Source organism: Sceloporus undulatus, chromosome 4 (genome assembly GCF_019175285.1).
Source record: "Sceloporus undulatus isolate JIND9_A2432 ecotype Alabama chromosome 4, SceUnd_v1.1, whole genome shotgun sequence".
In the NCBI taxonomy this organism is placed as follows: domain Eukaryota; kingdom Metazoa; phylum Chordata; class Lepidosauria; order Squamata; family Phrynosomatidae; genus Sceloporus; species Sceloporus undulatus.
Genome location: NC_056525.1, coordinates 193,475,587 through 193,500,141, shown reverse-complemented (window position 1 = coordinate 193,500,141; position 24,555 = coordinate 193,475,587). Strand labels below are relative to the sequence as shown.

The 24,555-nt window shown below is 43.6% G+C and overlaps 2 protein-coding genes across 2 annotated transcripts in view; both read left to right on the top strand.

The window, feature by feature from the left end:
• The window catches only part of LOC121928461 (opsin-5-like), an 896,145-nt gene that overhangs the window by 419,537 nt on the left and 452,053 nt on the right, over positions 1 to 24,555 (top strand). The gene's annotated exons all lie outside the window — the stretch shown is intronic.
• LOC121928465 (ras-related protein Rab-10-like) overlaps positions 23,587 to 24,555 on the top strand; it is a 48,684-nt gene continuing 47,715 nt past the window's right edge. Inside the window, exon 1 of the mRNA XM_042463229.1 lies at positions 23,587 to 23,794. Coding sequence (XP_042319163.1) covers positions 23,617 to 23,794 — 178 coding nt within the window. The 5' untranslated portion in view covers positions 23,587 to 23,616. The remainder of the gene's footprint in view (positions 23,795 to 24,555) is intronic.

The window sequence follows — 24,555 nt, the reverse complement described above, 5'->3', positions numbered from 1 at the left end:
CACCAAACATCCCCATCCTGTTCCTGAAGTGTTCCCCAGGGGGAGATTCCCAGAACGCTTGAGAAGCCTTCCCAAAAATCACCCCCTCTGGGACGCATCTGGAACGGGATGGGGATACTCAGCGGCGGCAGCAGCATTTCAAGTGTGCAGTAAAATCTTTTCCCACGGCCTCCCATCCCCAGAAACATCCCTTTTGGAACACTAGTGGCCCATTCCTGGGGCAGCAGTAAAGTTCAAGGTTTGCTTTTGGAATTTATATTGTTTTTCATAATTTCAGCGTGTAGGTGGTTGATCTATGGATAAAAAAAATCCATTGATATAAAGAACCAACTGTTCTCCTGGTCCCAAGTGTGACCTGTACCTGGAAATAGATGTAATAAGTAAAACAGACCAGCCTCCAGATGCATTGATAGAAAGGACTCGAACCAATCAGACAATAATGTCATAGCAGCAAGAGTAAACTTCATATAGGATACTTCTCAAGATAATCAATAGTATGGAGTGGAACCACCTGTAGCACAGAAAGAGCTGTATGCTGGTTCCTCCCTTGGCGGGTGAATATTGTTCTGGCAACAAGCCTGCCCTGAACCAGTCTGTAAGCTGGCTTGGTAGGCAAGTGCACACCAATGCAGGGGGAAAATGGCTCTGAGAGAAACACAGAAGGGAAAACATGAGATATACCTGTTCTCAGGTACTTAGTGAGTGCCAGTTGTTCAGTGTTGTGCTACTCAGGCCCCTTCCACTGGTGGGTTTGCTCCTGAAGGAAATGGGAAGATTCGGGGGGGGGGGGGCTCCGAACTCTCCGTTAGTAAGTGCCCACTACAAAAAGAGGGACTTTTAACCCAATGTCTTCTTCGAAATCGGGGTTTCCATGAAGCTCCTGTTATCAATCAAGTGATCGTCATGGTGACGTATGCAGCACTCATTGGGGCATCGGAAGTGTGCTTTCCCCCTCATTTTTTTTTTAAAGAGCCAGGCACAAAATGCAACAAATGCAACCATTTTGTCAAATTTAAAACCTCGTGTGTGTGTGGTGTGTGTGTGTGTGTGTTTGTGAGCATTTGGGTCAGTGCAGGTTATGATCTGCCCTTGGCCCCCTTTTCAACCCCAAAATGCAAGTTCATGTCCTGGATCCCCCATCCCTTGCCACCCCAGAATGCCTCTTACATAATAATAATAATAATAATAATAATAATAATAATATAATTCCTCACCTTGGAAATGCCAGAAAAGGATGCGATTGCCATGCATTTTTTTGGCTTTTAAAGCCATTCAGGGCTACCCCTGAATTCCTTAGAGACAGTAGCAAAAGCATGTATCAATTTGCCAAATAGAGACACAAATGTAGCATTGAATTGTTGCATTCATTGAAAGTCTTGCTTTGCACATTTCCCTTTGATGGAAGCCAGCAAATGAAAGTGAAAGGGAACAAGCTGCTAGCCATGTTCTATCTATCTATCTATATATATATATTATTATATATTATATATATGCCTCAAGAAAAAAAAAACATGTGCATATTTTGTCCAAAATATTTAAAAAATAAAAGGGGGGGGGGGGGAAGGTGCCTGATGCGAGCTCCATTCATGCCCTGTCTGTGACCTGAACTGAACTGACCCTTTCCTCCTGCTACATTCTCTTCAGAGGAGCTTTGCCATTGCCTTCCACTGAGGCTGTGAGAGAGGAGTGACTGTCAGGTCCAACTGACCCATGGAATCAATTGGGAATAAAAGGGAAATGCAGCGCAGGCATTCTGACTGTAGCAGCTCATATAACACAATAATAATAATAATAAAATAATAATAATAATAATCCAGGAGCAAGAGGAAATGAAAGTAGCACAAGAAGCACCCAAAAAATCATGACATAATTGTCAAAAATAAAAGAGGCTGTTCTGTGGCCTGAACTCCCTACATCGGCTTAGCCCCGCAGCCCAATTTCCCTTGGAACCTCCTCTTTCCTTAAAAATTTCTCTGAGGGTGCCTGATTGACCCCCTGGCTGTATCCTCCCTCTGCTCGTTTATAGAATGCCCTCCATGCCTCCCTGTCTCCCATCGGTCCTCTCTCTCCGCCTCCTCCCTCTCACCATCACTTTCTCCACTCCCCCCCCCCCGCCTCCCTCTTACAACCTTGCAGCCCTCATCACCCTGATTTCCCCTTCTAGCCTCCTGTCACCCTTGCCAGATTCCCTTTTTCCTTCGGCTCTTTCCTCCTCCTCCTCCTCCTCTCCTCCCCCCCCTTTGATGAGGGGAGGGAATGCTCGACTCTGCCCACCCTCTGACCTTAATCCCTCCTGGATTTTCCCCAATCATGATCGCGGGGCAAGTTCATATTTACGGAACCGGGTCTTTTCAGAAAAGACGGATTTTAGCCTGAATCTCAATAGCCCGCGTTAAGGGGCATTTCCGTGCAAGCCTCGACATGGATTGTGACAGAAGCCCAATATGAACTTCACATGGAGAATCTATTTCAAAACTGGGTAAAAGATAATGCGAATGGGCCCTCAGGGTGGTGATCCCTGAACCAGTCTGGTCCCTGAGCCATCAATTGTTCATCCTGGAAAGTTACCAGGAAAAAGAAAGAAACAAATTAATCAATGTCCACCAATATGGTACGAATCTCTGCTCCACCAGAGAAAAAATTCAAGTCTTCTTTATCACATCTCTTAAGAAGCATTGCTCTAGCACTTGTCTAGTCCCTCACCCTACCCACTATTCATCACTGTTGCCTTATTCTCTGGCGTCACCCAGCACTCGTCCCATGCAGACCTTGTACTGTGGGTTACAAGCAAGTTTTGCAAGCATCAGCAGAGACAAACTGAAAAACTAGCTTTTCCTCTAATAGCCCCTAGTTCTTTGTCCTCCTAGGGTTTTGTGGACTTTACAGAAAGTATAGTAAACCGTACTGTATCAGGCTCAGATTTATTTGGCATGAAAAGGTGGGTGACCGGATCTCTTTATCTCTTATATCCATCTGTCCAGTTGTAGTAAGGTGGTAGGTCCAGGGTTAGAGAGGGGACGGGAGACAGAAGTGGAGCAGGTGGAAGAAGAAGAGGAAAGGAAGATGAAGACTGAGGAGAGGGGCAAGATGAACAGGAGGAGGTCCGGGGGCGGAGTTAGAGGCATCGCGGAGGGGAGGGGGAGCGCGGTCGAGTCAGGATAGGCCAGGTAAAAAGAAGCCCCGTTAGGGAAGGACTACCAGTATCCCTGCAGGCTCGGCCCTCCTTTCGAGCAAGGTCCTCACCAAGAGATAGAGCTTGAAACCCCAGAACGGAAGGGGAATTCAACTACTCGGACGAGGAGTTGTGGGCAAAACCCTCAGCTAGCGGACTGGAGGACAAGTGGTGGGGGAGAAAGGGAGAGAAGTGGAGTGGAGTCCCATTCCCAGGATAGAGAGAAGGCTGAGAAAACCTCTGGAGAAGTATTGTGGGAAAAGCCGGAAGCCTGAGGAGAGGACTCCAACTCGAGGGGAGACGTTATCCACCGAGGGTGCTACCAGAGACTTGTAAATAGTTGGTTTATTGGCGGCTTAAAGCCTAGTTGCTGTTTGTGGGAAAGAAGTTCGCACTTGATAAACACTGTTGCAGAGAAAACACGTGCCGAGTAAGTTTGTTGCTCACTGGCGCCATCTACTATAACTAAAGGAGTTATGCAGCCAGGCACGCCAGCCCCGCCCACACCAGTACGCTGAGCAGCTGAGTCCTATAACCCTTTTTCTGTGTGCTACTGTCACCATTATTGGTGCTGTTCACTAAAAACTGACTTTCTGTTATTGTAATAGCAAACTGATAGCTGCCCTGCTCCCCAAAATTGTACTTCTAGTATCTTAATATTATGACACAAAATCAGCAATAGGTTCTGCTATCCTTCCCATAGTTATGCCACTGAAATATGGTAAGACAGACTGTCACAGCAATGTTCCCTTCTGACATGAACATAGTTATTGCTAGCATGATAAGCCAAAATGTACAACTGACACAAAGGTTAATAATGAAGTGTATGAAAGTCTTTTTTTCAATAAAGAAAATAACCAGCAATTATTGCCACTCAAGCAAATGGATCTATAGCAGGGAAGATAAGACATAAAATTGTTGCTGGTGAGGCTGTTGGTCCATCTGCTCTAGGAACCTGTACTCATGGGTTCCACTGAACAATAGCGCTGATCACACTGTGACCTGAAAAAGTCTGAGATCTTTTAAATAAAGTGAAGTAAATCTTTGTTCTACAAAGGGTCCTTACAGCACTAATTTATACAGCTAGGAACATTAGATCCAACACACAGGGCAGGGTACAAAATAGTCATGGACTGCACTACTGTGGTTCTACCATGAGTTCCACTTCTCTCAAGTTTTTGGTGGCGCAGTGGTTAAATGCCTGTACTGCAGCCACTCACTCAAAACCATAAGGTTGCGAGTTCAATACCAGCGAAAGGGTTTAAGCTTGATTCAGGCTTGCATCCTTCTGAGGTCACTAAAATGAGTACCCAGATTGTTGGGGGCAATTAGCTTACAGTTGTAAACTGCTTAGACACTGTTAGTTCAGTATGAAGCGGTATATAAATGAAGCTGTTTGTAGTTTTGTCTTCTAGAAGTAGAAGCTTTGGTCCTTATTCTGTAGACTGAACTGCCTTATTCTTTTTGATCCAAAATTATTGCTGCCAGCAGAACACCCCAAAAGTTATTTACTAAGTTATTATTAATGTATGTAAACATTCTTAAACTTCTCTTCAGCCAAAAAAAAAAAGCTCCCAGAATGGCCTACAAAGATCAGAGTCTTTGCCCATAGGCATAGAAACACACTACATGACAAAGAGGAGAAAAAGAGGGGGAGCAATGGGGGGGGGGGAAAATGTGTGATAAATTCTTAGCTATAGAGTTCAGGAGATAATGGAGTAGTACAATGGAAAGGTGGTGACTGCTATTTCTCCCTCTGGTGGCTTTAACAATGGCATTTTACTGGTAGACAGAAGGAAGTTACCCAACCCCCCCCCCCCCCGGCATGATAGGGAGTGCTGCATCCCTTCCCTCCTTCTGTTTATCTCAGTTAGAGGTAGTAGGTATTTATAGTGCAGGGAACTCCTAACTGGAGTTCCCAAGACGTAGACAACCAACATCTCTCATTAGTAGGAATCAAATGCACCATACCAGTTCTTTCTTGGAGTCCTTTTCACCCACTGAGCTACCTACCATTTCCCAGTGCAGCTGGCCCTGTGAATTTGCTCTTGTAGTATCTCTTCCTCCATGTCAACATGGGCTCCAATTTTCTCCATTGCAAAGTGTTTTTTCCTGACACAGCACAATGTGTTATTGCTATTTTAGATTTCTTTTAATAGTTATTGTGCTATTATACGAATAAATATTCACAGTATTCTATTTATTTTTAAGTTGCTACCTAAGGCCCACAAAATAAAAATTCAGCTATCCCCATATAAGGCCTAGTCCAGTGGTAGCTGTCTTAGCTGGACCATGAGATTTGCCTATTCAGAAGTCCTTCCCCACCCTCATTCACTGAGCTTCAAGTGAGCAACACAGAAACATAGAATATTACGAATATAATTCTGCTGTGCTAGGTCATTACATCCATTTAGATTTGACAGAAATAGATCTGTATTTCTCTGGATTTTGAACCTTACTCCTATAAAATGATCACAGAATGTGAAAAATGGACCCCTTTCACCCCCCAAAATTAATTTCACTGACTACATTAACAAGCAGGTCTGCACACTTTCCATCTTTCAAGGCTTCTATGCCTGACTGCATTTATGTTCTCATTTAGCATCTCAAAATGGGCACTTTCTTTCAAGAAGGATTACTGCATGAATCACCTGCTTAGTTAATCTGACTTATTAGCATACTGTCACCCATTAACTGCATTATAACAACTATAGTTCCCACTGTTCTCCCTACCAGCGCCACTTCAAAATAGATCCTTTTCAGTTTGCAAGGACATTTGTTGCATTCTGTATTTTTGAAAGAGCTAACATTTACCAATTCAGCTTAAGATCTGTGGAAAGCTGTGGGAGGGGTGTTATAATTATACATCTCTAGCACACCCTGCCCCTTAAACCCATAATCTTTCCTGGTGATTTATTAGAAAATATTCTAAAATTAAGTTCTTAACACTGCAGGAAACCTCTTTGGAACCCAAGAAGCTCTCAGGCATCTCTTCAGATGCCAAAATAAAGACACCGAAGAGTGCAATAACAGATTTCTTTTTCTTATGTATGGTAATTCATAACAGGTGGATTGAAGCTAACATCCCTGGTAGGAAAATTAACCATTCAGAACATGATCTTATTGCTCACAAATATTTTAGGTGTATATTGCTATTCACAAGGGCACATGCTTTAGAATTCATTTAAGATTTGTGGGTTCTTGGAAGCATGATTCCATTAGGTAAGCATGCATCGCAAACTAGGAATATTCTTTTTCATAGAGGTGATTCTGGAAACGGTAGGTGCATAAAAGATTAGGAGAGACAGGCCAAGCCAATGTCTGCAGTTCTGTCTGAAATTATTGTAGAGAAGGACAACTTCTCTAATGTTCTGGTTCAATAGCCTAGAAATCAGAAACTAAATCAATACATTGGCTTTTGGATAAGTCATTTGATTTTCTGAGGCTTCCAATGACAATTTTTTGTACTTGGTTTTAAAAAAAAGGGGGGGGGGGGGGACAGACAGCAGCCTTATATAGGCTACTAAAAAGCTCTACTGCAGTGTTTCCCAAACTCTGGTCCTGCACGTGTTTTGGACTTCAACTCCCAGAAGCCCCAATCAGCTTGGCCAACATTTAGGAATAATGGGCCCTTAAATTAAAGCTCTACAATGTGTGCTTAGGCCATAAGGAAATGTTGGAAATTTTTGACAGAGAACAGGGTTGTTAACACCTCATTTTATGTACAACAAGCATGAGTGGCTCTTTATGATCAGCTGAGCAATGGAGTCACTGCTGGTCCTGACCTCTAAGTCTGTACATTGGGTGTTGCCATCTGCAACACAGGAGCCTGTGCCTATAGACTTCTAGGTAGACCTTATGGATGTAGACCTCACAGGATTCCAGTTCCCATGGAAGCTTACATATGCTGAGATCTATGTGCAGATGCTTCCCCACTGCATATATCTACAAGACGTGGACACTGAGATAGAAGTTGGAGAAGTGGTATTAGAAGAGAATAGGGCCACCAGTACAGCTCTGCACAATCTGAAGAGACCTAGCAGAGTGTTGTTAGGTCACAGTTGTAGAATTTGCCAGAACATCACCAAAAAAGTAAGGACAAAATGGTCTAAATTGCATGGTCTAAAAAAGTCAAGCTCTTTTAATGCTGGGGCATTTTGCTGTCTAAAGGCCAATAGACTCCTACTTCAAAAACTAAGAAAGTAATGCTTCAAATAACACATGATTATTCTTCTGTGGATCATGAGAAAGACCAAAAAAAGATTATTCAAGATTAAAATGATTTTTTTTGAATGCTACTACTGCAAAAGCCATTATACCTCTGAATATATTCTGTCCACACCTAAGAATGACACAGAGAAGCTATACTTCACTGATGATGAAGAGGAACAGTTAGAGGATGTTATTTCAGAGTGTCACATGGACTCTCACTGGGAGGGGCAACAGAGCAATGATAAGTATATGCTGTGCACTTTGTCAGGTCCATCTTTGGCATCTTCAGCAAAAAAGATCTAATAGCTAGTGATGGAAATTACTTCTTCCAAGGACCCTAGGCAATCACCACCAGTCAGACTAGGGAATCCTGGGTGCACTGAAGTCAGACAAATTCTTAAATTCCTAACAAAACCATCTCTTCTTATTCCTTATGGTGTTTTTTCAAAACAAAACAGACTCCCCTCTAAAGCAACCAGACCTGAAGCTAGGCCATGCATGAAACTCATTATAGCCGCCTGTCTTTCCTCCTTGTTGGTGTTGCAGCAGCCGCACCGCACAACACCAACACGCTGCCAAAAAGAAGCCACTCTAAGTGGCTTCTTTTTTGCAGTACCATAAAGGGGAAAGGGCACCGCCATGATGTCACTTTCTGGAAGTGATGTCCAGACGCCGCGCAGCGGTGGTGTCATCATGGTGGCTGCCAAGTGGACAGGAGGCCACCATGATGATGGAGTCCATACAGGCTAGGGTTCCGGAGCATGCGGTTGGTGCGTGCTCTGGAACCCTAGAACTGGCACAGACATGCCACTCCCTACTGGTCTGTACCGGGCCACAGATACTTTTACTCCAGAAAAAAAATCAGCTTTTAAAAAAAGATTTAGTGTGACTGAGAACTACATACCTCTTCTGACTGCTTGAAGGAGAATGGAGATTTAGCATTACAGATGGATTTTAGTACTGTGCTGTTGAGGCACAGTTGCTGTTAAACTAAAGCTACAGTGATGACCTGGGTGTCCCATTTCTGAAAGACTGAGAAGGAATCATACTCCTTTTATTCCTAAGTTTGAATTGCTTTGTGCTTTTAATATACTGTGTAACCAAAACTGCTTGAGTCCTTACAACATTGCCATGCTGTGAACTTTTCCAAATAAAGCTTTCTGTTTTCACACTGTGGTTTGGATTTCTGAACAAAGGTCAGCCAGTACATGATAGTACAACAAGCAGAATTCTCCCGCCCCCTCACCACCCCAACAGGTCTGGAAACAGCTCTAGAAAATAATAAGGATACACTCTCTCCCCCAAGTACTGCTGCTCTGAACAAAATCAGACTAACTCCCTGTCCCATGGCTTGATTGAAGTTTTTTTTTTTTTTAAAGCATCAGGTAATCCAAACAGATCTCTTACACTGTGTTTACATCTTTACGTGGGTTCTTTCACTCAGTCTTCTAATACTGTGTTTTCAAGTAGTGGTTTTTCCTCTACCATATAACATAAAAAGGAATGCAAGGGGGAAATACTATCCTATTCCCCAAAAGTTATCCTTTCCTAAAGCCAAAGGATATCCACAGTCTAAAAATATGATCATAAATATGAAAGTTAGCCACATGGACTCCAAATGAGATTAGAACTGCAATATTGTTAAAAGGAGGTTTAACCCTCACTGGTATCCCATCTTTCCAATCAATATCTACCCATCTGCTGTTTACCCTAAGGGAGGAGATCTAAGACTTTATCATTGTCCTGTCCCTATGCCATGCTTCCCGCACAATCACGGCAAGTACTTTCACACTAAATCATGCTTTTCTGGACATTATCCCATCCAGAAAGCATGAGTGAAAGTGATCTCACTACATTGTGCTGATTAGTCTACTGAAATATCCTTTACATGGTGCTGCTTCTAAAGATGACTGGAAGCTGCAGTTAGTGCAAAACACAGCAGATCGATTGCTGAATGGTATGTCATATGTTGTTGGTGTTGCTGTGTACTTCCAAGTCACTTTTTTTTTTTTAACTTATGGTGACCTTACAGAAAACCTATCATGGGCTTTTCTTGACAGGTTTCTTCAGAGGGGGTTTGCCATTGTCAACATCTGAGGCTGAGAGTGTATGAGGTTACCCAATGAGTATCCATGGTCAAACCAGGATTTGAACACTGGACTCCCAGTGTCTTAGTCCAATGCCACACTGATGTATATTACATGCCTGTAAGAAGAAAAGCCCTCCCTTCAGCCACCATCTTGGGGGGAGAGAGGCAGGCAAGCTCCAACTGCCTGCCTGTAAGAAGAAAAGCCCTCCCTACAGCCACCATCTTGGGGGGAGAGAGGCAGGCAAGCTCCAACTGCCTACCTGAAAGAAGAAAAAGCCCTCCTTCCGACCACCATCTTGAGGGGGAGAGAGGCAGGCAAGCTCCAACTGCCTGCCTGTAAGAAGAAAAGCCCTCCCACAGCCACCATCTTGGGGAGAGAGGCAGGCAAGCTCAACTGCCTGCCTGTAAGAAGAAAAGCCCTCCCTACAGCCACCATCTGGGGGGGGGGGGCAGGCAAGCCCAATGCCTGCCTGTAAGAAGAAAAGCCCTCCCACAGCCACCATCTTGGGGGAGAGAGGCAGGCAAGCTCCAACTGCCGCCTGTAAGAAGAAAGCCCTCCCTACAGCCACCACTGGGGGGGAGAGAGGCAGGCAAGCTCCACTGCCTGCCTGTAAGAAGAAAACCCTCCCTACAGCCACCATCTTGGGGGGAGGGCAGCAGCTCCAACGCCGCCTGAAGAAAAAAAGCCCTCCCTACAGCCACCATCTTGGGGGAGAGAGGCAGGCAAGCTCCACTGCCTGCTGAAAGAAGAAAAAGCCTCCTTCCGACCACCATCTTGAGGGAGAGAGGCTGTTGTTGTGTTTTTTTTTTTGACTTTTGTATTGTACTTCCTGTTGTACACCGCTTTACAATAATATTATTATTATTACTAGTCTTAAAAGAACTGCACTGGCTCCAATATGTTTCTGATCTGAATTCAAGGTGTTTGGGGTGGCATTTAAAGCTCAAAAGAGGTTGGGCTCTCAATACTTGCAGGAGTGTTTGTCCCTATATATACCTGCTTGAATAGCCATTCCTTGTGCCCCATCAGCGAGGTGTACAGTCTTGGCTGTACAGCCAGCCTGCCATATCCAAAAAGCAAACTGTGATTTTGCCATTTTATATAATTTTTACTATGCTCTTGTATTTAATAGAACTTGAACATATATGGATTTTGTTATCCATGGGGGTCCTGGAACCAAATCCCAGCAGAAACCAAGGGCCCACTGTATATCCGCCTGCTTGCATTCCTTTTCTGAGGAACTGTTTGTTTGTGGAGACCAAACCAGGACAAGGGCACCTCCATTGTGGAATACTCTTCCCTAATTAACACCAACAAGGGCTTCATTTAGGTGAAGTAAAAATATGGCTATTCATTAAAGACTTTTGGCCTAAAAATTTACAACAAAATGATTGTGAACCTAGTTTGAAATGGTTTCACCCTCTAAACCCCATTTTAACTTCTCAACTTAATATGTTTTAGTTTATTTACAGTATTTTTATAGTTTTGTCTTTCTCTGCTTATATTGATCTTACTTGTATCCCACCCTGAGATATATGACAAAAATTCAATATTTTAAGAGAAGACAGAGGAGGAGGAGGAGGAGGAGGAGCATTACTTTACCAAAAGGGGGGAAATGACAGCCATGTAGCAGAGCAAATTGGATAGAGCTGTTACAAGCCATCAAGATAAAAAGTCTATAGGGAGAACAGTTTGATTGTCTAGATAGATAATTTCCTAATCCTCAAGACAAGCGGTTTTAAAATGACCTGAGATCCAGAAATGAGAGCTGTTACATGCTATGCTCAATAAATATGAATATTAGACTTGATGCATAAGACAGAAAAGCTGTCTGTTGCTAAAGGACCAAAAGAGACTGCAGAAATAATGCATTTTCAGACCACTAACTGCCCTGGCTCAATGCTAGAAGATTCTGAGAACTGTAGTTTTGTGAGGCATTGAGCCTTCTCTGTTAAAGAGCTATGGTATCACAAAAAACTACAGTTCCCAAAATTTCCTAGCACTGAGCCAGAGCAGTTAAAGTGATCTCAAACTGGATTATTTCTGCAGTCTGTTTCGGTCCAAAGTCTGCACAAATTGTTAAAAATCCATAATGGACAAGCTAGGGCTGATGATGGCATGGACGTATGATTTTGTCCATCTTGGGAAAGCCAAGTCTAATTCTATAGGCAAACTGGGAATTTCCAACCTCATCCCATCCCATCCTCATTGACAAGGAAATTGTTTCTTGACTGAGAGCAATCAGTGCTTAACTGTCTTGTTTAGTGCCATGGAATGACTCAGACTGGCACCGCCCCTTTGTGAGGTAAATATCTATGCAGACTGGATTTGTCCTGTGTCCCAAAACCATTGTCTCTACATGCTCAGACCACTTAAGGGCCATTATCAGAACCTGAAGGAAACTTCACCTCTGCCCTTTTGCAAACATATACTGAAACCATGTTTTGCCCCACCCAGAGGTGTTACCTTCACCCTTACCAGACTGCCCCTCAAGCTAGGAAGACCTTTAAATTACAGAGACACACTTCTCTCTTTGACCTGTGTCCCTCTCTGACCTTCTCCACTCTGGCTTGCTGCTCCAATCTCCAGTCATCCTCTTCACATCAGAGGGTGAGAAAATCCATGTGTCTTTTAGCCTATTACCTTAAACCAGTGCTTCTCAATTATTTTCTGTCATGCCCCCCCAGGAAGAAGAAAACATTTCGCACCCCCCGCGCGACTGTAAATAGTATCATTTGTCTATATTTGCCGAGGTCAAACGAGCCCCCCTTTACGGAGCCTCGTGCCCCCCCTGGGGGGTGCGCCCCACTATTTGAGAAGTACTGCCTTAAACATAGTTGAAGTCCCCTCAGATTGGCTAGTAGGAGGGTTTTTAGCTTCCATGTTGTTGTGTGTGGGCCCCCCTCCCTTGACAAACAGTGTGCATTGAGTATAGGCTGTTCTGTTGGTTCCTGCTGCTATCTTTTTCTGTCTTTTTAATAAAGAAACAATTGTTTTTGCTGCAAAATCAGCTTGTCTTTCTTCCTCATTTTTACTTGGAAGCTTACTGCACAGGTCTTCTGGGACGTTCTCAGAACGGCCCAGCAGGAAACGGAACGAGTGGGGGATAGATTTTAGCGCACACTCCAGTCCCTCACTCGTTCCGTTCCCCCTCTCTTCTGTTCCCATTCCGTTCCAGAGGGAATGCTTTTGAGAACTGTTCTGAACATTTCTCAAAAATTGTCCCCTCTGGAACGGATTAAGAACGGAAGAGAGGGGGAATGGAACGAATGAGGGACTGGAGTGTGCGCTAAAATCCATCCCCCACTTGTTCCGCACTTGTTCCTGCTCCTTCCGTTCCATTCTCAGAACGGACCCAGGAGGGCCTGTGCGGTAAGCTTCTTGGAGTCATTTTGGTTAACTGACTGCTTTTAAAACCTGTTGCCTGCAAGGTCCTGCAGAGAGCTAGTGCTTAGAGTTCCCCCTCAAAATAAAACAAAACAAAACAGTGTACTGCTCTCATTTTTCAGAATGAGAACTGAGTATGAAAGAGCAGGAATTATACTGCTGCCTTTTTTGATTTCGTGGAATGGGGGATATATACATTGGCTGCCTCATTGCAGCTACATTGATATGTTGGAATCTTCCATTGCTTTGTTTGAGGAAGGGAGCCATGGAAGGGCAGAATCGGGGTGAAGGAGGAGGAGGAGGAGGAAGGAGCAGGATGAAAGGTCAAGTTCAGGGGAGGGATTAGGTCAGAGGGAGGGCAGAGGGCAGCACATGCCTCCCCTCTCGCAGGCAGCTTTCTCTCTCTCTCTCTCTCTCTTTGTAATTTTTTATTTTTGACAGACTATGCGAATAGTTCTATTGATACATTGTGATAGAATGTGTATCTGCTTGTGTTACATTCCCTTTCTGCTTGCTGCCCGCACAGCACCTTTGCAAGTGGCTTTTTTTTAAAAATTATTTTTTTGTGTGTGTGACAGAATATGAAATGCTACAATGCGAATGTTACAAATGTTTCCCTTTCAATTTGGCAAATTGATACAGAAAGTTTTTACTACATATGTATATTGTAAGGCGTTCTGGAGTGGCAATCTGAGGGAAAACAAAGGATGCAGAGATGGTATTCCAAGGTGAGGTATTATTATTATTATTATTATTATTATTGTATGCGTATGTGAGGCATTCTGGGGTTGCAAGGAGGGAAAGCAAAGCAAGAGGATGCAGAGATGGCATTCTGGGATGAGGAATAATAATAATAATAATAATAATAATAATAATAATAATAGTTGTTATTATTATTATTATTATTATTATTATTGTGATGGGAAGAGGATAGCATGGGGGAGGCAAGAGCTGGAAGTGAAGGGGAGGCTAGAGGCTGGCATGTGGAAACCCATGACTTTGGGGGAGTCACACTCTCTCAGCCTCAGGGGAAAGGCAATGGCAAATCTGCTTGGAACCAATCTTGCCAAGAAAACCCCAGGATGGGGTCATTTTAGGGTTGCCATAATCTGTATTGACCCAAATAAACACAACACATACTCACACCTAGAGGTTTTTTAATTTGACAGGTTGACAGAATATGCGTACACTGCCGCCAGTTTTTTTTTTTTAAAAAAGGAAGGGGGAAAGCACCCATTCCATTGGCCAATGGCTGTAGGAAACGTCACCTCTGACGAAAGTGGAAGTGAATTTGATGGACAGCAAAGGAGGTTTCATTTTAAACCGGTACTGCAAATGTGAACTTCAGAGGGGCAAATTACCCCTATTGAGGTAAAAGATAGTGGGCACTTGTTTCCAAGCAGATTTGAGAGGGGGAGACCCGGATCTGCCCAGTTCTATCCAGGGCAAATGGGCGATTGGGAATGAGGCCTAAATTAAGGACAAAATTGCACGCAGAACTCTCATGCTTCCTTGACTAAGCATGCACATATAATTAACAAGAAACATGTATGGAACTCTAAGTACAATTTACAGGGTTACAAATGTTTCCCGAATAGAAGGAATTCGGAGGGAGCCCTTGCAAGCATAGAGTTGAAGCAATGTACACATGTTTTGGAGAGAGGAGGGGAAGTAGCTGATACCTAACTGGGAGATAGGAGGGTGATAGAAGCTGAATAGATATGTGAGGAGCCTAATAGGGCTAGAGACGGAGGCTAGAATCTAAATACTATGGACCATGGAGACAGAAAATGCAAAGTCAGAAAGGCAAAGAGACTGGAATACAATTATTATCTAGTGTAGGGGAATATAGGATCTCTTCGTTTGTTAAAAACACTGCATTAGAAGTAAGAGATGATGTAATTTTTTAAAGTTGTATCTATAGGTGCAGTCACCATTCACAAATATTTTTATGCTTATTGAAATCAAATGTATAGCACAGTTTTCTTATGGAACAAAAATCTGGAGCTTGAAAATGGGTCTGTATAGACCAGCCATTAAGGCTGGCCTGGGGGTGGAGTTGGAGTCCGCCCCCAGGCTGGTGTAATGCTGCTCGCGCACCACATGGTGTGTGGCATCACGGTGCTCCTCTCATGCTGCGTCTACATGATGCAGCACCAAAGGAGTGCAGAAAAGAGGTGCAACAGCAGCTATGCCACCCTTTCCAGAGCACAAAAAGGCAAGATCAGGGCTGCAGCATGTAGTTGCCCCGATCTGGCACTAAAAGGGGTGGCAGTTCACAGGATTCCCTAGCACTGAGCCAAGGCAGTTAAAGCAATCTCAAACTGGATTATTTCTGCAGTCTGTTTTGGTCCAATGATTACTTCCTCAAATTCAAGTTCATGTTATTTTCCTCTAGTTTTTCCTCTACTGCAAAACTTGTTTCCAGCAAGCATATTTTCATGCTTGGTTCTGCAGTGTTTCTAGCCTACCTGATTAATGTGTCACTGGAAGTAATAAGTATGTGATGAGTTAGTATGGATATGGATGCTGTTTGAAGGTTATTTCTAATCCTACTCTTAGAACTCTCTTAATGTGACTAAAATGCCCTATCTACACTTGACCACACATCTTGTAGTCATCAGTTCTGTTTGGGCTTTTTTTCCCCCCAGACACATTGACTGCCTATGTTAATCTGTTTGCTTAATCAACAATTGCTTGATTATCATTAAAGTCACTGTGAAGTATTTTAGTTACTTTTCCTTTTTTTCTTTCTCCTTTTTGTTGGGTCAGCATAAAAAAAAAAGTATCTAACAGATGCCAACTGCAGTTTTACAAGTTATGGGAGAAGGGGTTGCTAGAATTTGCCATTGTAGCAACATTTTTTAAAAAAAGATTGTACCTCGATATTTGTTTCTTTGCCCTGTCTGTTTTGTAGCTCATACTAAATGTTCAGACTCAACTTTTGAGAGGAAAGCTACTTGGTAGCTTGGTCTGAACTGGAGAAAACTGATTTTCCTGTGGCATCTTTGAATATGGTCAAGAGCATTTCCAAGAGATGTGGGGGTGCAGATCACAGCAGGTGACAGCCCAGATACCCCAGATGGTTGTGGAGTGTACCACTGCACCTCTTCCCAAGTAGACTGGGAGTCCTAGTCCACCTGTCTAGAGGTGGTAAGGAGGCCAGCCAGGATGCTTTCAGCATGCCATGGTGAACTCCACTGCCATCACCAAATGGCACCTGAACCTCTTCGGGACGTACAAACAAGGCTTGTAGACCAGAACATTCTGGGCCATGGACAATCCCTTTGGGTTCCCCAATCCACCATCCTTTGGCAGCAAGTAGGCCAGAGCCTTTCTGTTCCATAGTTGCCCAATCCACTCCCGAGTGATCACTGGCATAGTGGCTCCAAGGCTAGAAGTGACAACATGTGTTACCAAACTGAGGTGACACCAAACCTAATGATGCCACTGAATATGGTGATCTTATTTGCAATGGCAGGTTTGCCATCAGCTTCCAGATTTCAATCCATTTGTTATTTTCTCAACAAAATAAAAAGCTAAAAATGTTGTTATAAATATTTTGCTTTGTTGGATTTAACATTATTAAATTTCTATGTTTTCTGTTATGACTTTTGCTTGAAACAGTAAAGATTGGCTGACTAAATGACAAGTTCATCTTTTGGAATGAGATACTGGAATTGCATGCCTTTTTCCTTACAAGTAATGGATACATGCAATCATTGTAGGTGTTATTTATTGTCTAAAAACATCCAGGAAAGGGGCTATGATCAATGGTAAACTCTGCCTTCTCATAAGTCTCAAATAGTGCATAACTTAAACAAAACAAAAATTTGGGGTGAATAAATGCTATTCTGAAGCAAAGTTTATATCAATGTGCTAGACCAGTATCAATAAGTATGTTATGTTATTAAAAATCATTCATTATTAAAGAGTCAACTAAATTAGTAGAAAACCTTGACAGTAGGCTTCTGAAGCCCAAACATTTGCATTTTGGCAGCCTAACAAGAGTCAGCATAGCTTTTAGTGTTGCCAAAGCAGCCTTTATATAACTTAGAGTTGGGTCCAGTTGCTTTCATAGAGACAGTAAAAGGAAAGGCTATGAAAGATGCAATACTGTAGAGAACACTCTATTTACTATTGTTTGTTCTTAAGAATAGGTCAATGGATGGATATTTCACCATGTACTAAAATGTTATTGATCCACAGGTTTCTGGCTGAATGTATAAAAGGGCAGGCACAACATTGCCAAGAGTCAGCTAGTAGCAATGATGATCATCATCCCTGGCAGAAACAATAAAGATGTTCTCCTTGGAAAGGGAGAGGAACAGGCTGTAAGCAAATGGCTAGACAGACTGTGGCCTCAAGAAGCAGTGAATCTTTGTGAGGAGGCAGCTGCATGATGTCTATTCTGTTGTGACCATGCCAGCAGGTCTCAAGCCAGAAAGACAATTTCAGACAAAGCTGAATCTAATGTGCCATGTGAACAGTATTTTGGTGAGAATTTGCAAACCTAGTGTAAACTTATGGGTGTAGAAGAAATTTTAAACATTATTTAAATGAAAGTGGAATACATCTTACTTTAATTGAAACGTCTACTATCAAATGACCAGTATGCCTGATAAATCTGATGTCCAGATGCTGTTTCTGGGACCTACAAGTCTCTCTTGTCCCTTATTTCTTTTACCTTTAAACTCAGTTTGGTCTAGACAGCATTTCTGAGAGAGGCACTTTCAAATAATGGATGATTCTCTGATGCCTATTCAAACAAAGAACTATTCTCTGTAAGTGAGGCGGTATGGCCACTCCACCATAGGAGAATGAATGTGCATGATATTGGGGTTTTAGTTTTCCTATCATGGGTGTCTCATACAAAAGTGCAGGTGGCAAAAAGTGGACTGAGTGCCTAACCTGAGTGTAGGTTGTTAACGATGATGAATAAGAATGAGTATGGTATGGTATAATCCTGATGAATAATCTGTACTTAGGACAAGAGACTTGCTTCAGGAAGTTCCACAAGATGTTTATTATGCTTCTGCCTTACTTCTCTTATTACTTAACAATACACTTAAACTGCAAGATTCACTTCCCATTTTTTGTAACTACAAGAGAAAAAGCATTTTAAAATATTGCAGCTCACCCATTGGTAGGCACTGAACTAACTCCTTATATTAAATAAAAATAAAACAAATGTACAACAGGGCTGGGGAACCTTTGGCCCTCCAGATTTTCAGACTATAATTCCTAAAATCTCTTACATTTGGTGAATGGTTAGAGATTCTTGGAACTGCATTCCAAAATATTTGGAGGGCCAAAGATGATTATTCAATATACTGTTTCCTATGGATCTGGTTGGGTTCATTTCTTATACCACAGACCTGTGTCTGTCTGAGTAATCCAAGTCTCCTTCCCTCAACTCTATTTAACCAATCTATTTTAAAGTGTGCTTTTTGCATGTTTCCCACTGTATTGTTCTTTAAATAGTGAGCCAGTTTGAGTGCCAATTTTTTGGGGAAAGCAGGATACAAATAAACAAATAAATAACTCCAATAGATAACCAAAGTTTTTCTTTACTACTATATAAACTCATGTATAAGTCTAGAAATTTAGGTCAAAAAATGACCCAAAAAACCTGAGTCGACTTATCCATGGGTCAATGTAAGTACTGTATCTTAACTTATTTAAAAGTAGGCATCATCCTTTGGTGAAAGGCAAGAGTATAATCTATCCTGGAAGCACCAGTCCTCTCTATTCTTTTATCCATCAAGCAATAAGAGTGAGCATAAACATAGTAACTAGAATTTTGTAGGTTTTCTGACATTGTTTTGGTTTGCTTCATCCTTTTGGTCCTTTGCTATATGCCGCTAAGTTTTACCCTTGACTTATTCACAGGTCATATCAAAATCCATAAATTTTGCCCCAAAACTTGCCCTCTACTTATACATGAGATCGACTTATAGTCAGGTATATACAGTACATGAAACTATATACATCTAAATATATTTAGGCTGTACATATGATATTGTAAATTAAAGGTATAATTTTAATTTTGTTGGTTGTTTATGTCACAGCTATATCACATTCAGTGATATAGGAGAATTACAGTTCATGAGTAACATTATACAAAAAACATTACAAAGGCACCATTCCCACTGACTTATAACATGGAACATGGGTGCATCATTCCCATTTGAGCACGCATTCAATCCGCATTGCTCTGATATCATTCCCATTGGAATTTGAATCTGACTCCCATGTGATCAAATTATCCTGAAAAAACCCGAATCAGTGGTTGATAAACCGGTTTACTTAAACAGCGCATTTCCAGCGAGTTTTCTTGTGCCTCCCGAGTCTGATTCGTGGCATACGAATGGGAACGACAAGGGTGTCTGATTCGGGAACTTGAGGATGGGAGGAGCAGTGCTCAAGGGGCTATCTTAGGGGTGTCACCCACTTTGTTCTCTTTCCTGCATTACTGGCGCCATTTCCCTCATTTGCATAGCCTTTCCCCTGGTGGAGTGGGAAGCAGGGTAAGGCGATCGCGCTACATTGACCTCCAAATGCAGTAAACACATTACGCCCCTTGCAACCTCCCACCTGCTCCACATTCATAGACCGATGTGTGAGGAGACCCATTGAACACCATTTTTAACTACAGTATTTTTTCTTTTTTTTCCTTTTTTTGCCTCTGCCTGAGCGCCTGAGCAGCAGATCGGCTTTGCATTACATGCCTGCTTGATCGCCCCCCCCCCCCGACAGCCCAGGGAGCAATAGGGGAGACAAAGGGATGGGGGGGGGATAGAGGCTCCTTCTCTCTTTCCCAGAGGGACTATGGGAAGACACAGAAAAGCCAGGGACCCAAAGGGATTTGGGGCAAATAGAGGCTCCTTCTCTCTTTCCCAGAGGAACTCTGAGAAGACACAGAAGAGCCTGGGATGCAAAGGGATTTGGGGCAAATAGAGGCTCCCTTTTCCCTTTCCCGGAGGGGAAAAGCGCCTAAGCAGCTGATTGGCTGTGACGTCAAGTGCTTAGGTGCTTGATTGACAGCTGCTTTTAAAAAAAGAGGTCCCGGAAGGGCAATGGGAACGGAGAGCAAAAAACTCCTCTTCAAATTGCTATGGGGAAAATACCAATGGGAACGAAAACAGGGGTAAAAAAAAACCCGGGTCTGTTTGCAACCATTTTTAATGGGAACGAGGGGTCAAATTCGATTACGACACCAAAAAAAATCCGAGTCAGAATCGTAGTGATATATGTCACGCTATATGCCCAGTGGGAATGGCGCCTAAGGTTTCTGGATGGTGTGGTATGGAAAGAGGTCAATGGAAGGGGAGGTTTACACCACGAGTTACTGCTCTGGGTGACACCAACCGTAGTGACACCACTGGTCTCACCCAGCTATTTTGGACTGCAGGGAAGGGAGGAAACTTTACCAATTGAATTTTGGTATGCTAAACATATCAAAGAAAGCTGACAGAAAGAAAATCAACTCATTTGAGATATGGTGCTGGAGAAGAGTGCTGAGCATACCATGGAAGGCCAAGAAGACAAACAAATGAGTTCTAGAAAACATCCAGGGGTAGCTGTGTTGGCCATATAGCAAATCCAATAATGACCAAAATCCACCCAACAGTGAAAGCTTTATTGGGTCAACCAAAATGCAAAATATACATGTTGCAAGTTTTCGAAGCTCCACGGGCTTCTTCATCAGGCAAGGTGTTAAAAACTATATAGGAGAAAAACAACTGAAGATGTTAGTCCTAGGCCTGCATTTTGCTGTTTGTTTCAGTTCAGATGGCATGGGGGTATTTCTGTAGTCTGGCACCTCCTTCTTCTGGCCATGTGGCTACAAGGAGATTCTCAGAGTCCAGGAAATTTAACAAACATTTGCAAAAAAAATCCAAAAAGATACTTCTTTTGCAATACGTCTCCATCTTTTGTGAGGCCACAGGCCCCTTTGTTAGGCAGAGGTTCTAGAACAGATCAAGCCGGAACTTTCCTTGGAGGCCAAGATGACCAAATGGAGGCTATCACATTTTTATTTTATTCATTTATTTATTTATGGTATTTATGCCCCGCCCTTCAGCCCTAAAGGCTCTCAGAGCGGCTTATAATTATTATTTTTAATTAGAAGGTTCCCTGCTCTCAGGCTTACAATCTAAAAGACACGACACAAAAGGAGAAGGGGATGGTGGTGGGGAAGGGGATGAAGTCCAGTGATTATTCTCTCCCTCTGAGGCCTGGACCAAGGCAGATGGACTGGAGGGAGGGCACTCTTTCTTCAGGCTAGCCTTGGTGGAGCTGGCCCTGCCTGTTCACTCCCTCACAGGCCAAAGGATGATTTTGCCCACATAATGAGGGAAAATGAATCATTAGAAAAGATAATGATGTTAGGAAAAGTGGAAAGCAGCAGAAAGAAATAAAGTCCACATGCCAGATAGATGGACTAAACTGGATAGGCCATGGGCCTAAATTTGCAGGACCTGAGCAGAGCAGTGGAAGACAGTGGGGCTTGGAGATGTCTCATCCACAGGGTCACTCTGGGGACGTTATCAGACAAGGAAAATTGGAAGTATAATCCAATGGCAATCCGAACGCAATCATGGGGTTTCACGATATTGCGTGAGAGGTGATCACATGCAATTTCGGGCAATGGCAAGTTATTTTCGGGCAATGGCAAGTCAATTTGAACGCAATTCAAATTAATGTAAATTCGCTGAACTAGTAAATTCACGTGAATTCATTCTGGCCCCACTTTCTTTTCATTCGTAATTAAGAGATATTCCTCCCATGGTAAACTCCTGGGTCAAGATCTATTCAAGGGCAGTTAACAATGAATATACTACAGTCACCCCTTCATTTTCACAGGGGATCTGTTCTGGTCTCCTGTGCGAAAATGGAAATTCACGTATACTCAAGCCCCATTGGCTTGAATGGGGGCATGTCAAGCACCCCATTGCTTCCCCCTCTGTTTCCTGCTTGCGTATGTGCGAGGGATGGAGATTTCAAGTGCTTAAAAATGGTGTGTGTGTGTGTGACTACTATTAAAGGCACTGAGGAGTCTGTAGTGAAGGGGTGGGTAGGTTGGCAATTTACCATGGCTGATGTTGAAGGCAAAGGGAGCTTGCCATATCTTAGCAGAGGCTGAAACATCAACAATTTGCTCACTAGAGCTTTGTTGCTCAGCAATTAAAAGTTATCCCTGGCTGCATCCGCACTGGAAAAGGAAGACCAAGTCTGGCCTCCCTGAGTGTAGATGCATCCTCAGTTTGTTTGATTTATATTGTATTGCACAGGAACTAGGAGATGGTTGCTTGAAAAGCCCTGGCAGAAAGGAAGGGGTCTGCTGCCTACCTAAGTGTGCAGGCTAGAAATTACACGGAGGCCATCTGCACTGTGGAAATAACCCAGTTTGACACCACTTTAACTGGCATGGCTCCATTGTATGGAATTCTGGGGATAGTAGTTTTGTGAGACATTTTGCCTTCTCTATCAGAGACCTCTGGTGTCACAACAAAGTACAATTTCTAGGATTCCATAGCATGGAGCCATGGCAGTTAAAGTGGTGTCAAACTGGATTATTTCCGCAGTGCAGATGGCCTCCCTGTAATCTGTAGCCCACACACTTAGGTAGGCAGCAGACCTCTTCCTTTCTGTCAAGCGTTTTCAGGTAACCACCTCTTAGTTCCTGTGCAATACTGTATAAATCAAACTGAGGATGCATCTACACTCAGGGAGGCCAGACTTGGTCCTCCTTTTCTAGGACATGTCCTCCATGTCAACCTTCTGTCCAGGAGGCATTTCAAAATGTCCTCCATTTTGAGCATGACTAAGAAGCATGAAACAACATTTATATGAGTGTCCCTAGTTTGTTGTTTGTCCTACATTTTGTGGTGCCTTGCCCTCCTTTGTAGTTAGGACACCTGAGATTGCCCTGGCTCAGTGCTAGAGAATTTTGGGGATTGTCATTCATTGTGCACTGACAGAGAAGGCTAAATGTCTCACAAAACTCCCAGAATTCCCTAGTATTCAGCCAGGACAATCAAAGTGTTCCCAAACCGGATTATGTCTGCAGTGTGTGTTCTGGACCAAAGAAGGCCCAATATCGCACAAGCTCTCTAACAGAGGTCCAAAAACACACTGCAGAAAGAAACCACCTTGAAACCACTTTGACTGCCCTGGCTCAGTGCTAGGGAATCCTGGGAATGGTAGTTCATTGTGGCACCAGAGCTCTCTGACAGAGAAAGCTGTAAATATCTCACAAAACTATAGCTCCCAGAATTCCCTAGCATTGATCCAGGGCAGTTAAAGCAGCCGCAGACTTGATTATTTCTGTGGTGTGTTTTGGACCCTGATCGCCCTAATCGACATTGTGGAAATAATACAGTTCGACACACAGGGAGTACTAAAGCAAATGACAGTACTGTACTTGCCCCTAGGGAAACCATACTTGCCCATAGAGAATCTCTGAGGTGTATACACTGGGGACTCATTGGGCAAGCATGCTCCAATGTTTCCCTATGGGCAAATATGGTTTCCCTATGGGCAAGTACTGCCTTTTGTTCGCCCCCACTGTATGGTTCCCTCCTCCAAGAGCCTTGGGGTTCGTAGTAAACGTGAATGAGGGCCTGAAGGGAGGATACTTTTGAGGCTTTGGGCCAGAAGAACTGGGCCCTTGCCCTGGCGAGGAGGAGGAAGCCGGAGAAGGAAGGCGGGCCCAGGGAGGGAAGGGAAGGCCGTGCTGGGCCTCCCTTGATGGCGCCGGGAGCGATGATGGCTGAGGGAGGCGCCGGCGTCGGGGCTCGGAAGGCGCTGCTGGCCAAGATCGTGATGGCGGGCGAGGCCTCTGTGGGAAAGACCTCCATCCTGAGGCGATACACAGAGCGCCCCCAGGCCCCGCTCCCGCCGCCCGCCTCCTACATCGCCACCGTCGGTGAGTCAGGAGAAGAAGAAGGCCGGCCTCCCTCCCTCCTTCCCTCCCTTTTCTCTCCAGCCGCCCTCTGGACACCACTTTGGTCCAATGCACACTGCTAAAATAATCCAGTTTGAGGCCGCTTTAACTGCCCTGGCTCAGTGCTAGGGGATCCTGGGAGTTGTAGTTTGTTTTGTGGCACCTGGCACAGAGAAAGTTCAGCGTCTCACACAAATACAGTTCCCAGGATTCCATAGCGTTCAGCCGTGACTGTTCATGTGCCAGGGAATCCTGGGAATTGTAGTGTTGTTGTGGCAACAGAGCTCTCTGACAGAGTGAAGGCTAAATGCCTCACAAAAGCACAGCTCCCAGAATTCCCTAGCATTGATCCAGGGCGGTGAAAGCGCTGTCAAACTGGATTGTTCCTGCAGTGTGTTTTGGGCCAGAAACTGCCAGGGCTCCACGCTATGGAATTCTGGGAACTGGAGTTGGTTGTGACACCAGAGGTCTCAGGCTGCATGTGCACTGCACAAAAAACCCAGTGCGACACCACTTTAACTAACATGGCTCAGTACGTGGAATCCTGGGAATTGTAGGTTGTTGTGGCACCAGAGCTCTTTGACCTGCTAAATGCTTCACAAAACTACAGTTCCCAGAAGTCCCATAGCACTGAGACATGGTAGTTAAAGCAGTGTCAACCTGGATTAATTCTGTAGCGAAGATGGAGTCAGGGATGGTTTTTAATTGCTGAGTGAGCACTGGTGCCACAACCAACTACAATT